Raw genomic sequence first — 12,192 nt, 5'->3', positions numbered from 1 at the left:
GGGGCCTTATGGGTAGCACGGCCTGTCGGATATGTTGCCCCTCCCCTCAACTCACCTGTCACGACTTTGATGTTAAGCTATCAAGAGAGCGGGGTCCAGTGGAGATCTTCTTGGGAGAGCTTCCCGACAATGGCAGTACTCACAATTGTTCGGCATGATGTTCCACGGGGCTCCACCTCCCCTACACCCCGTCCACTCGCCAACCGGATGGGTGATTGTGTGATGGTGGTTTCGACCCCACAGGCTTGCCTGCAGCCTGCTTCAGGTGGGGGGACCCACGTCCAAGTGGGATCCGTCAGCTCTTGTCCTTCCGACCTTGATGCCCCAACCTTCTCTCTGTATCTCTTTGATTTTTTTCTCTTTCTTTTTCTGTTTTCTTCAGAAGAAATATTCTCCTGGGGAGGAGAGAGATGTGGAGCTGCCTCCTTTCCCCCACCCTCCTACAAGGGGCTCAAACGCTTCCCCTGCTCTACCTCTTACAGGAAGCTCGAATGGTTCCCCTGGCCTGTCTTCCACAGGGAGCTGCAGTGCTTCCCTCGCTCTGCCTCCTACAGGAGGCTGAAGTGTTTCCCCTGCTCGGCCTCCAATAGGGGGCTCGAAGATTTCCACTTCCCTAATCGCTGGTGCTGTTCCAGCTGTGCCGCTCCTCTTCCCTGCGGAAGCCTCAGCATGTCTGACGTGCTGCCCACGTACTCTCTCTTCCTCTGGCTCCTCCCCCACCCTGGGGCTTTTGGGGCTTTTAAACCTCCATGTGGCGGCCAGTACGGCTGCCGTGATTGGTCCAGCTGTTCTCTGCACAGGGAACAGCTGATTAAACAGCCGGCATAACGCCATCTCACGTGGCTGTGGTCCCGGTTCCTGTGCTGCCAGGCCAGCAGGAGGTAAGTTTTCCCTGCAGAGGGTCTGTTTCAGGGTTTTGGGACCCATGGAACTCGCTCCTGCCCCTTTGAAAGCCTGTGGGGACGTGTCACTGCCACACCGACTTATCTCACTTTAGAAGTCAAAACCCTATAATTATGTTTTTAAACTTAACCACACAATAGAATTAGTTGCAATACTGTCCTCCCGGGGAAAGAATGTGAGGAACGCCTTTGCTGTACACACTCTTCACATTGGATTCCTATATCTGTTTCTAAACTCTTGCTGTTAAAATGAAGACTAAAGACATTTATTCAGCTGCTTTGCCCAAATATAAACTAATGAAGTGCTACCCTTCTCACCCTGCAGATCAGCTGCTGTAAACCTTCCATTTTGGCTCAGCTTTCCAAAACAAATCAAAATTAATACAATTAATCAATTACTACAATTGGGATTATCTTGGTTGCCGTTTTTTCCATGGTACAAGAGGTCATTTTCATTCTGCTTCATGACAGCAAAGAGGCTTTTAGGAAATGGAAAAAGATTACTTGCTAGTGAGTTATTTTCTTTAAGAATACTGATTGTATGTTAATGCTTGCAGAATATAACACAAATAAAGACACTGGACTTCCCAAGTCACTTCTACTAAATCAGCAACATTGAGAGAAGGAGAAAGAGGAAAAAGTGGAAAAATTCTAAATAACTTAGATTATTACTAAGTGATCTATGAAGATGGCCTCCATTTCCACTTGTGGGAATGAGTAACACTTCAAGCTTCAGAAGAAACAAAAAAACTTGCTGTTGTGAAATGGGGGGCACTAAGGCAATGCTTCTTCCTGCACTTTTCTCCACCTCTATAGGATCAGGAGGCAAATCAATCTTTTTTTTGTTTATAAACAAAAAATTCAAAAGTCACTGGATAATAGCTAAACCTGCATCTCCTAGATGACATCGCTCATAATGGTTTGATCATGCTAGAAACACCCTCTTTGTCACATCAGACTACATACTGGATTCAAAACTGCTTCCTTAATTTTTCAGCAGTCTCTAGATGTAGAAGTTTAGTCAAAAGGCTGACACCTTTATGCTAATCAGAAAGTCCAAGTTTTTGTATATTAATTCTTCACTGGTCAAGCATGTCACAACAACCACTCAAGTTCTTAGTATGTGCCCCTGCCTGGTCCCGTATAGGTGCTCTCTGGTGGCCTTCGAGTACACACCCGGCTCCGGCTGAGGGGTATGTCCCCGGGACCTGGGAGTTAGGTCATGTTCCACCTCAAGGGAGACCCCAAAACTTTTCTGCCATGACCTGGTCTTCTTTTCTTCAGTGGAGGTGCTCCTTCTTGTGGATTCTCATGAATCAGGTGCTGCCTTCTGCAGGCGGCTCTTTGGGCTCCACCTCCCCTACACCCCAGCCATGCACCAGCCTTCAGGACTGCCAGATGATGGGTCACCAGCCTGTTCCTTTGTGATGTCCTCATCTGTCTCCTTATCACTTTGTCCATCACTGGATGACTGTGAGGTGTGGGATCATCTTCGTCCCTGCATCTGAAATCCTTCCGAGGCTCCTGCAATACCATCTCGGTCTCTCTTCATGACCCTGAACCCCATAGAGGGTTCTTCCCTGGTTCTGACTCTGAGTGCCCTCCAAAATAAAGTAAAACAAAGAAAGAAGCAAAGGATAAATCAGGGTACAGGTCTCTGCCAACCCCACTCATGGGTCTGACGTCTGTGGTCCTCTAGATCCCTTGATACTGTCCTTCTTTGTCCCAGCTGTCCCACTGAGCTGCGTGTGAAGACTTCTTAATGTAGTTGAGACCCCTCTGGTGGGTCTCTGCCCTGCCCCTTCCAGAGCTGTCGATCTTAATGAGTCGCAGCCCAGGGAGTAGCTTCGCACTCAGGCGTCCTTGCTGCCTCCTCCGCCATTTCTCCACTGCTGGCTTTTGAATCTGCTGGGCAGTGGTTTTTTCTGACACCATCTGCTGGCGCTGCTCCCAGCCAGCAATAAAAGCAGCTGATGAACCACACCAGCAGCCCTTCTCGGCATGGCTCTGCTTTTCCTGTGGGTAGTAAATATGCCCTCTTTTCAGGGCTTCCTGTCTCTTTTCCTGGGCATGTTGATCCTGCCTCAGGGTCCCGCCATGGGAGGCCATTCCAGTGCCTCCGCTTTTGTTTCCCTGGGACAGTGTGCTTTTCACGAAGTAACTGGCCTCAACAGCAGTTATATGCTCAAGTTATTTCAGATGAATGATGCATGACATTTTAATGTGTGTGTCTCTGAAGAGATGCTGTATGGACATCTCTTCACATGTACACAACAGAGGCTCTTCAGCTGTCACCTGCAAAGCACTACCTGGTGCTGTTTTCCCTGTTCAGCTGCTGAACCAGAGCTAAATAGTTAAAATACCAAATGCTTTCCTAATATTACTTCCAGCCCCGTAAGCAACTGCTGCAGTTACCTTGAGAAAAATAAAGGCACTGAAAAGACACAAAAAGGACCCATTCCACAGCATTCTTTAAGTCATGAGAAATTCAAGGTCATTCACTAATAATGCAATACCTTATTGTGCTAAATCTGAGAAAACACACAAAATTGAAGCCCTTGCAACAGATCAGAAAGAATAAACACCAAACAGTTAAGTCTTTCTGCTGAAAAATTATATAAATTTCTCCCATTATGTTTCTTTTTATACTATACTAGCCACTGTTAATATTGTTATTAAAGACTATTATAAGCCTCTGATAAAAATGTGCCTTGAAATTTGCAAGACTTAGATTACACATCAGGAGCAATAACCTACTGGTGGTAAATGTAATACATGGAACAACTACTAAGACAGTGACTATCAACTGTTTTGGGCTTGAGGCATCCCTCAATAACTTCTGTGAATTGAGTGGCACCCAATTTCAAAATCTAAATTATACATCACAGTGCTTACTTTCTTGCAGAGGGATGAGGCAATGGGGGTAAGGAGTTGGCTAGGCAGGGACAAGATTAAGCCTGCCCTTACCCATTTACCTTCTCATATCTCGCAGAACCTTTCAGAGTATCAAGCAACACCCTGGTTGAGAATCACTATACTAAGTTAATAATTACTCCCTTCTACTATTTTAAGTATTTTCTGTATCAAGAAACATTTTAAGAGTTTACTGAACTAAACATAAATAAATGAATGAATGAAACACAAAATATTTCAAGTAGCAACTATAACACAGTAGTTAGGTACCCACCTTGTTAACCAGTGTCTAAAATCTGGCAGATGAGCCCAGTGAACTCCTGTCTGGTTTAATGAACGAAGTAGCCGACAGCAAATAAGGATGATCCAGGGACTTGCTAAGCCTATCCATTTTTCGGAGTCTTTTCTAAGTTCAGCTGAGGTGGCAAACTTGTTCAGTTTTGAATCACATGCTGGTACATCAACTTTCTTGAAGTGACCCATTTCTCTGAAATCTTCAACACTCTGTTTCAGAACAGTGCTAAACTGAAGATCAGATTCTTTCAAAAGAAAGTAGTGCCTACAAATTTCCTGGCATAGTGCCAGACAAAGGGTACTGATAAGAAAATACCAGGTTTGGTGCTCTTCTTCTATAAAACTGCTTGCCCCCAGACTGAGAACATGGCCAAGAGTTCCTGCCAAAATGAGTACATCTAATTCTGACCAGCTAGAATTGGAGACAGCTGAACTCTGTGAACAGAAAATGTCATTGGTGAAAATTTGAAAAAGAAAAGTAGCTAGCAATTTAGTCTGTGTTTAAAATGTGGCTACACAGTAACCCACAGCCTCCACTCCTCCAAAAATTCCTGCCCAGGCATATGTATCGAAGGTCTGGGTAGCCCTCATGCATACACCATGTTCCAGGAGGATCGACGGTTGCCACAGTAACCCACTCTGTGAAAACAAACCTAGGCAAGACAAGTTGTGTAATTTTTATCATAATGACATCCCCTGCACTTTCACTTTTAAATATAGTTAATTTTAGTGTAACCCACAGAGTTCGCATCACAACACATTTAATTATACTATTTAAAGAAGTCATGTTGCTTCAAGGTATGGAACTTCTCTCTGAATAATAAACATAACACATTTCAGATTCAGGATCTCTACAGTCTTATGACAGAAGATCTGAAACAGCTCTTTCTTGTTGCACATCAATAGAACTAAAAATAGAAGTCTTGCAGAGATCCAGAAAAAAAAATCTCAGTGGAAATATGAGTAATGAGCAAGTTTCTTAAATCTCTATCCATTCTCAAGTTGAAAAAGAGAGAAAATCCTTCTCTCACAAATGAACAGCAGCTACTGCAAACATGTCTTGCTACTGCCTTGCAAGCTGCCAAAACAAACTGAGGTGTTTATTTATTTCATGAAAAATGACTTGTAAGTAAGGGGTGTTTAAAGTATGTATTTCACATGTCCAATATAGCTACAGCAACAATATCCTTGCTGCAAGGTCTCCATTACTTTAATTTTCTGCTCACTGCAGCTACTTGGAATAGCTCCATTATCAATGCCCACAGTGCTACTGCTGTGATGTACCTATGAAGCATGCCAATGAACATATTGGGAGACAATTGCCTAAACCATCCTTTAAGTTTTTCAATTTTAATTTCTTTTTCCCCAATTCTGGAAAAAAAATCACTAATGAGACAACAGATCCTGAACAAAATCTCTTGCTATTTTAAACACCTCTACATTAAGTATTTAAAAGCTAAAATTATTTCTGGTTAAAAATAAAAAGTTCTCTAAAGCCATATTCTACTTGATTCATTTGATCTTCTAAACTAGCTTTAAAGTGGTCATAAATGTTGAGAAACTATACATGGTGAAATCAAACGTACTGCCTCCTCCCCACTCCCCATCTCTCCTCAATGGTTTACAAAGTGTAGCAGGGTTTCCAAGCCATAGGTGGGAGGAAAGGCTCACTCTCACCTTTATATATCAGGCAGATAAGGAAAGTAAAAAAATCTACATTATATTTTAAGAAGTCTGAAAACCAAAGTGGATTTAACTCCCTATGTAACAGGTGACAGCTATGGAGGCAGGAGAACAGAGCAAGTAGGGCTGTCAATCGCAGTTAACATGCACAATTAATGTGTTAATTGGTTCTTGCATTAATATTTTTAATGCATTAATCGCGCACTTGGTTTTTGAGCCTGTGCCCAGGCTCCACTCCACTGCCATCGCCACTGCCTCTGGGCCATCCAGCAGGGCAGTGGTGGCAATACAGAGGATGGCAGGGCAGCCCAGGTGCAGGCTTTGGGCTGCTGCAGCAGGAAGTCGGGGGGGGGGGAACATGCATACACACAGACGCAGATAGGCACAAACACACACAGATGCACACGAGCAGCCGCAGCATGCACGCAGTCAGGAATGCAGCCTGGCAGCATGTAAAGCAGTGCCCAGCAGGTAAGTCTGTGGAGGAGAAGGGGCAGGAAGGCAGAGTGAGGCCCCCACAGTGAAGGCGGGGAGTGGGGCAGGGGCTGGGGTGCCACCAATTTTTCTCTATACCTAAAAAGAAAGTATCTTTGATAAATCAGACACTGCTCTGGAGTATCTCTTGGTAAATATTTATTGTACATCTATAATCAATTCCTGACTTATGAGAAGCCCAGATGAATTTGCTGTATACATCAGGTTTATTACTCCCACAATGCTTGACTATCACCATACTTTTGGATGAAACTTTGAAACCTTACTCAGCCTGTAAGGCTTCCCAATATTTAGGCTTTATCATCCAAAATAAGACAGGTAACAGACCATAAAGTACAGGTCAACAGAAACTGATTAAATTGATCTCGGGGTGCTGAAGGAACTGGGCGAAGAAATCTAATAGCCACTGGCAATAGTATTTGCATAGTTGTGAGTGACACCCAAGGTCCTAAAGGACTGGAGAAGAGCTAATATAGTATCCATCTTTTTTTTAAAAAAAGGAGGAAAGGTGGAGTACAAAATTATAGACCAGTTGGGCTGACCTCAATACCTGATAAATTACTGAAGCAAATCATAAAAAGCAATCAAGTTATAAACACCTAGAGGAGGAAGGGTTGATTACTACCAGCCAACATGGATTTCTTCAGAACAAATTATGCTAAATCAAATTGATTTCTTTCTTTGACAGGGATCTTTGTTTGGTGGAAAAAGTATATGTGGGCATTAGTAAGGCTTTTCATATAGTCCCACGGGGCACTCTATAAGTAAACTGGAGAAATTAGAGAGAACCAGGTTAGAGAGAATTACTATACAGTAGATATCTAAGTGGCTGAATAAACTGCAAGCAAAGAATAACTATAAACAGATCAATGTCAAAACGACAGGAGGTTTAAAGTGAAGTTCCACTGGGGACTGTTCTAAGCCTAGTACTGCTTAACATTGTGATTAATGACTTGGAAGGGAGAATGGAAGAATTCCTGATCAAATTTGCAAATGACACAAAACTGGGAGGGGCTGCAAACAATGGAAGATAGAATTCAAAAGGGTCTTGTTAGATTAGAAAACTACAGAAAACACAGTTACATTCAAAAAGACAAATGTAAGGTTTGATATCTCAGAAGGAAAAATGAAATGCACAAATACAGAATGGTAGATAACTAGTCAGGTAGTAGTACTACTGGGAATAATTTGGGGATTATTATGGATCATGCACTCAACATGAAACAGTGGCATAATGCTGGCATAAACAAAGCAAATGTTATTTGAGTTACATTGACAGAAAAATTGTACATATGATATAGAGGCAAGAGTACCACTCTGCATGGTGCTAGATGGAAGTCAGCCAGAGTTGCGTGTGCAGTTCTGGCCTCTGCAATTTAAGCAGGAGGCAGAGAAAATAGAGACAATCGTGAACTGAGTGACGAAGATGATAAAGGAGTTGGAATGCAAACTGTATGAGGAAAGGTTGCAAGAACTAGGCATATTTAGTTTGGAGAAAAGAAGATTAAGGATGTACATAATATCAGTATTCAAGTATTTGAAAGGCTGCCATGAAGAGGAAGAACATGAGGGAAGAACACGCAAAAACAGTCAGAACAGCAAGATAGTGGACCAAGCTGCTGACAAAAGTTTTGAATCTCCTTCAATGGAGGTTTTCAATAAAACACTGGATAAACATTTGCCTGGATGGCTTAGGAACAGCACATCCTGCACTGGTACAGGAGGCTAGATTAAATGACCCTTGAGGTCCCATCCAATCCTATGACTGGATTTTAAGCTAATTAAAACTATCTAGCTAGTATTAACCCATACTAACAGCATGGACATTTTGTACACAGCTGGGAGTGAAAGAACATGTTACACCACAGCCTGCATTTACAAATCATAATTACAGCCTATTGTAATGAGATACAGAGGTAAAAATTCAGCTGTTTCAGCTGAATAAGAATCCACAGGTAAAAAATAGCCTAAGGAAATGATAAAAATCAACTGGAGCCTGTTGGGTGGTTTATTTGTTTGTACTTTCTCTGTCCAGTTAGCAAAGTAGGTTATCCTCACAGATATATCATCACACTTAGCACTCGGCGGCACTATATTGGTTATAGACTCAGGAGAGGGCCAAACAGTGTTAAAAAGCACGGAGATAGAGATGAATGAGTTAAGTCATGAGACTGAGAGACATTTAAGCTGCAGGAACTCTGCTGCCTTCTGACTGGTGCGCTTTAAATTCTGTAAGTGAGAAACCAGCATTAACCACTTCTTGCCCAAACAAACTAAAGGAATTTCAGATCCTCAGATTACTTTCTCCTCGGTTTCAAGACAAATTAATTTGTCCTCTTTGGCAGAATTTAAAATGTTGACGTATGGATTTTTGTGACATGGTTATCAGCACAAGTGAGCTTGGCAAAATAGCTAAGGTCTGTACACTAAAGAAAACAATGTGTTATTTATTCATCATGGAAATTAAACAACTTTATGAAAAAGATCAAGCTGACACAGAATTTTCTAATGTCAAAAGTCTATGCTCCAAGCCCACCTGCCTAGCTAACAGAGTTTAAGTGAAGGTCAGAACTACTTATACACCCATGCCAAGATGATTCAGCATCTCATTTCAATAAGGTACTTCTAGTTCAGAGCCAGTCACTTCAGCAAACTAGCACTAATAATGATACAGTCCCTCTGCACATCAGCAAGTCTCCTGGGCTACCAGTGACCTGAATAGATTCATAAGGACTAATACTGATGCCAGTTGTTTTGTTGAAGCTTCTACTGAATGCCTTGGTAATCATTATGGAAGGATTTAAAGATCTCAATCAGGATAGGAGCTTCCAATGGACTGAGAAATGTACAAACTCAGCTAAAAGAAACCCTGACTTTAAGACAGAGCAAAATGGAGAGAAGAAAGGGCGCAGCTAAACGTAGTGAAAAACTGGATTCCTTCCTCCCTTTCTGCCGTTTCTATTTTTATTTTTGACAAGCATGGTTTTTGGTAAGCTAGTGAGAGGTAGGAAAACAGGAGGATGGAGAAGAGCAAAAGCAGTAATTCCACTGCCTTCTGCTGTTTAATCCACCAAAGACCGTAATCCACACAGACTTCTGTAGACAAATGAAAATTGGGACTTGCTTCCTTATGGGACATCTTCCCCATCCCCACAACAGAAAACCTGTCTTCCTCTTGAACCTACAAACTGTCCCTTGTCCTATTTCCCAAATCCTGTTATTCCTGAGAGGAGGAAGCATTTAGTGGTCAACCTCCTTCCTTCCCCCATGAAGCATTCAAAATAGCAACTGTGTCTTGTTACTAAATACCAACTTTAAAGGTTTGTATATGGCTTTACAGTGCTGCATGCAGATTTTGATACTTATAAACCTAAAGCTCCTGCTACACATTACAAACATTATGCAATTACATGTACACACACAATAAATTTAGACTGGCCATATGTGCAAAGCAAAACCAGCCACAAGTGCAAAGTAATAATCACACAATTAACTGGTTAACTGCACAATAAATTTAGATCAGCCACACCTGCAAAGTCATTATCACTTGATAAAACTGACTATCCAGCTATAAAAGGAGCCAACCAGCTTTAAAGTTAGTGCTTGAAAATGTGTAACATATATCTAGTTTCTATCCAGCTTTAATATGACTGTGTAGCAGGGCCCTGATTGAAATTAAGGTCCTGCTCTGGAACAAACTTTATGAAAACATAGCTGATTCTATATTCAGGGCTCAATCATACAAGTTTCAGACTATGTTCATTGCTCATTAATTTAGTAGACACTCCTGACAGTCCACACCTTGGAAAGAGTAGCACGGTGTGCAGAAAATTCAGTACAGAATATCTGATTCACAAATGTGTTAAGACAGGCTTCCAAAGCTAACCTAGAATTTGCTAGCCAAATTGGATATTTAATTTGTGCATCACTATAAATAAAGTAATAAAATGACTGCAAGCCAAATAATGGCCTCAATTACATATGCACAATTCTCTTGCCATCCTTGGGTTAGCAGGTATAGAGAATAGGGATGTATGGGCTGCTGCTACTGAAACTAACATTTTTTTTTATCAATGTGAAGTTGGGGTGTGGGGGAGCATGGAAGATGAGTCAACAAAACTACGTGGTTTCTGTAGGGCTCATAGTCCAGAAAAGTCATTTTTCATAAAGCAGGGATAGGCAACCTTTTACAACAGGGCCAGCCCACAATTTTTTGGGGCCCCCTGCAAAATATAGTTTTGGGGCCCCTGATCCATTGGCAGAGACGACCATAGCAGGGTGTGGGACCCAGGGCAAATCAGCTTGTGTGGGGCCCCCTTTACCATCCCATGGCACAGTCACACCAGTAAATGAATGTCACAGCACACCACATGCAGGGGGAGGAGTGATGGCCAGAATTTCCAGCCAGAACAGTTAAACAAACATCTAACATGCTGGGCAGGTAGGTGGGCTACACCACAAATGCAGCAGCCACTGCCAAACATAGGAGGGGCCACAGCCTCTCCACCCATCTCTGCGGGGCCCCTTGGCTGCACTCCCTGCAGCTACAGGTTCCACAGGATAGGATGGGCCAGCCCTGTTTTCCAGCTGTGGTCCAAAATGAGCCACCCAGGGTCAGAGGTGGGAAGACAGACAAGTGCTAGAACTCCACTGTCACTGTTCATCTCTGAAGCAGCACAGGAAATGCTCCTGCAGATGAAGATCTCTGCCACTGAATGCCCCCGAAGTCCCACATCTGCAGACCAAATCAAAAGTTTCCACATGTCCAATCTGGATGGCAGACCATAGGTAGTTGACCGCTGCTCTAAGGTCAAACACTGGGGACTGTGGCAGAGTACCTTTGGTGCCTGCCACTTTAAGGTTTCAGAGCAGCCTGCAGGTGTGGGTTAGCCTTGATCAGGTAGTCACATGACCCCAGGAGGGCCCTGGGATTGGAGGAGGGGGAAAAGCAGCCTCCGTTTTAACCCAGGCCCCCAGAGCTGGAGCAGCAGTCTGCTGCTGGTAGCTGGAAAGACACCACCCAGCTGAGCTACTTCTCAGGAACATCTTGGAGGTAAGGGCAGGAGCTATGGGGATGGTAGGAGGCTCCTGGTCCTGAGTATGACTTGAAACTGCACCCCACTGGAGAACGATGGTCTGGAGGGGCTACACCCATGGCAGGGTTGCTCCCCAGAAATGCCAGGTTAGTTGCCTCCCCAGTGAAAGGCAGGTAGGGGCACCTTGAAATCCCAGCCCCCACAGCCTGGTGGGTTACCCCAAACCAGGGACAGGCATGGGGACAGGTACAACTAGAGAGAGGCACCTGAGCTCATAGAGTGAAAGACCCCGATGGCATAGGACCAGGCACACCTAGTAAGAGGCATCTGAGCCCCACAAGGTGAAAGACCTCAATGGTCCCAGTGAGGGGGCAGAAGTACATGGAGGCCCACACAGAATAAGGTGCATGCTAGTGCTCCAAAGTCCTAGGTGTGAGAGGGGCCAACAGCTGAGTTCAGCCCTGAGTAAGGTATAAGGCCATGGGTCACGTAGAGTAGGGGCTGTGAGTTTTTTTGGGACTGTGATGGTAAGAAAGTTAGCGGTGATGTTCCTGAAGTCATATTCATGGATTCTAACCCTTAAGCACACTGTATCTCTAATCTTGATTTCCAACTGTGATAACTTACCCTGAAACAGAAAAACACTGATCCCATTTGTTCCTGACAAGATTTTCCTGGAACGCTGAATAATTTTTCAAAGCCAAGCATTTACTACCCAGCATCATTTTGGGTAACAAATGAAAGAAGAGGTCTCTTAGTGTAAAGTGCAGTATGATACTGTCATAAATAAGTTGGAAAAATATATAGAGCACAAAAATTCAGCATAAAAGTTGTATTTCATTTTATTCATGGAAGTAGGGCTCTAGTAC

At 43.3% G+C, this 12,192-nt stretch overlaps 1 protein-coding gene across 2 annotated transcripts in view; it reads right to left on the bottom strand.

The window, feature by feature from the left end:
• PIGG (phosphatidylinositol glycan anchor biosynthesis class G) overlaps window positions 1-12,192 on the bottom strand; it is a 220,892-nt gene that overhangs the window by 74,368 nt on the left and 134,332 nt on the right. For both annotated transcript variants that reach the window (XM_019555121.1, XM_019555122.1), the window contains exon 8: window positions 4,090-4,544. In XM_019555121.1, the coding sequence (XP_019410666.1) occupies window positions 4,090-4,544 (455 nt within the window). The remainder of the gene's footprint in view (window positions 1-4,089; window positions 4,545-12,192) is intronic.

This window comes from Crocodylus porosus, unplaced genomic scaffold (assembly GCF_001723895.1).
Source record: "Crocodylus porosus isolate Cpor-Errol unplaced genomic scaffold, CroPor_comp1, whole genome shotgun sequence".
Lineage (NCBI taxonomy): Eukaryota > Metazoa > Chordata > Crocodylia > Crocodylidae > Crocodylus > Crocodylus porosus.
This window is presented reverse-complemented; position numbering and strand designations above follow the sequence as displayed.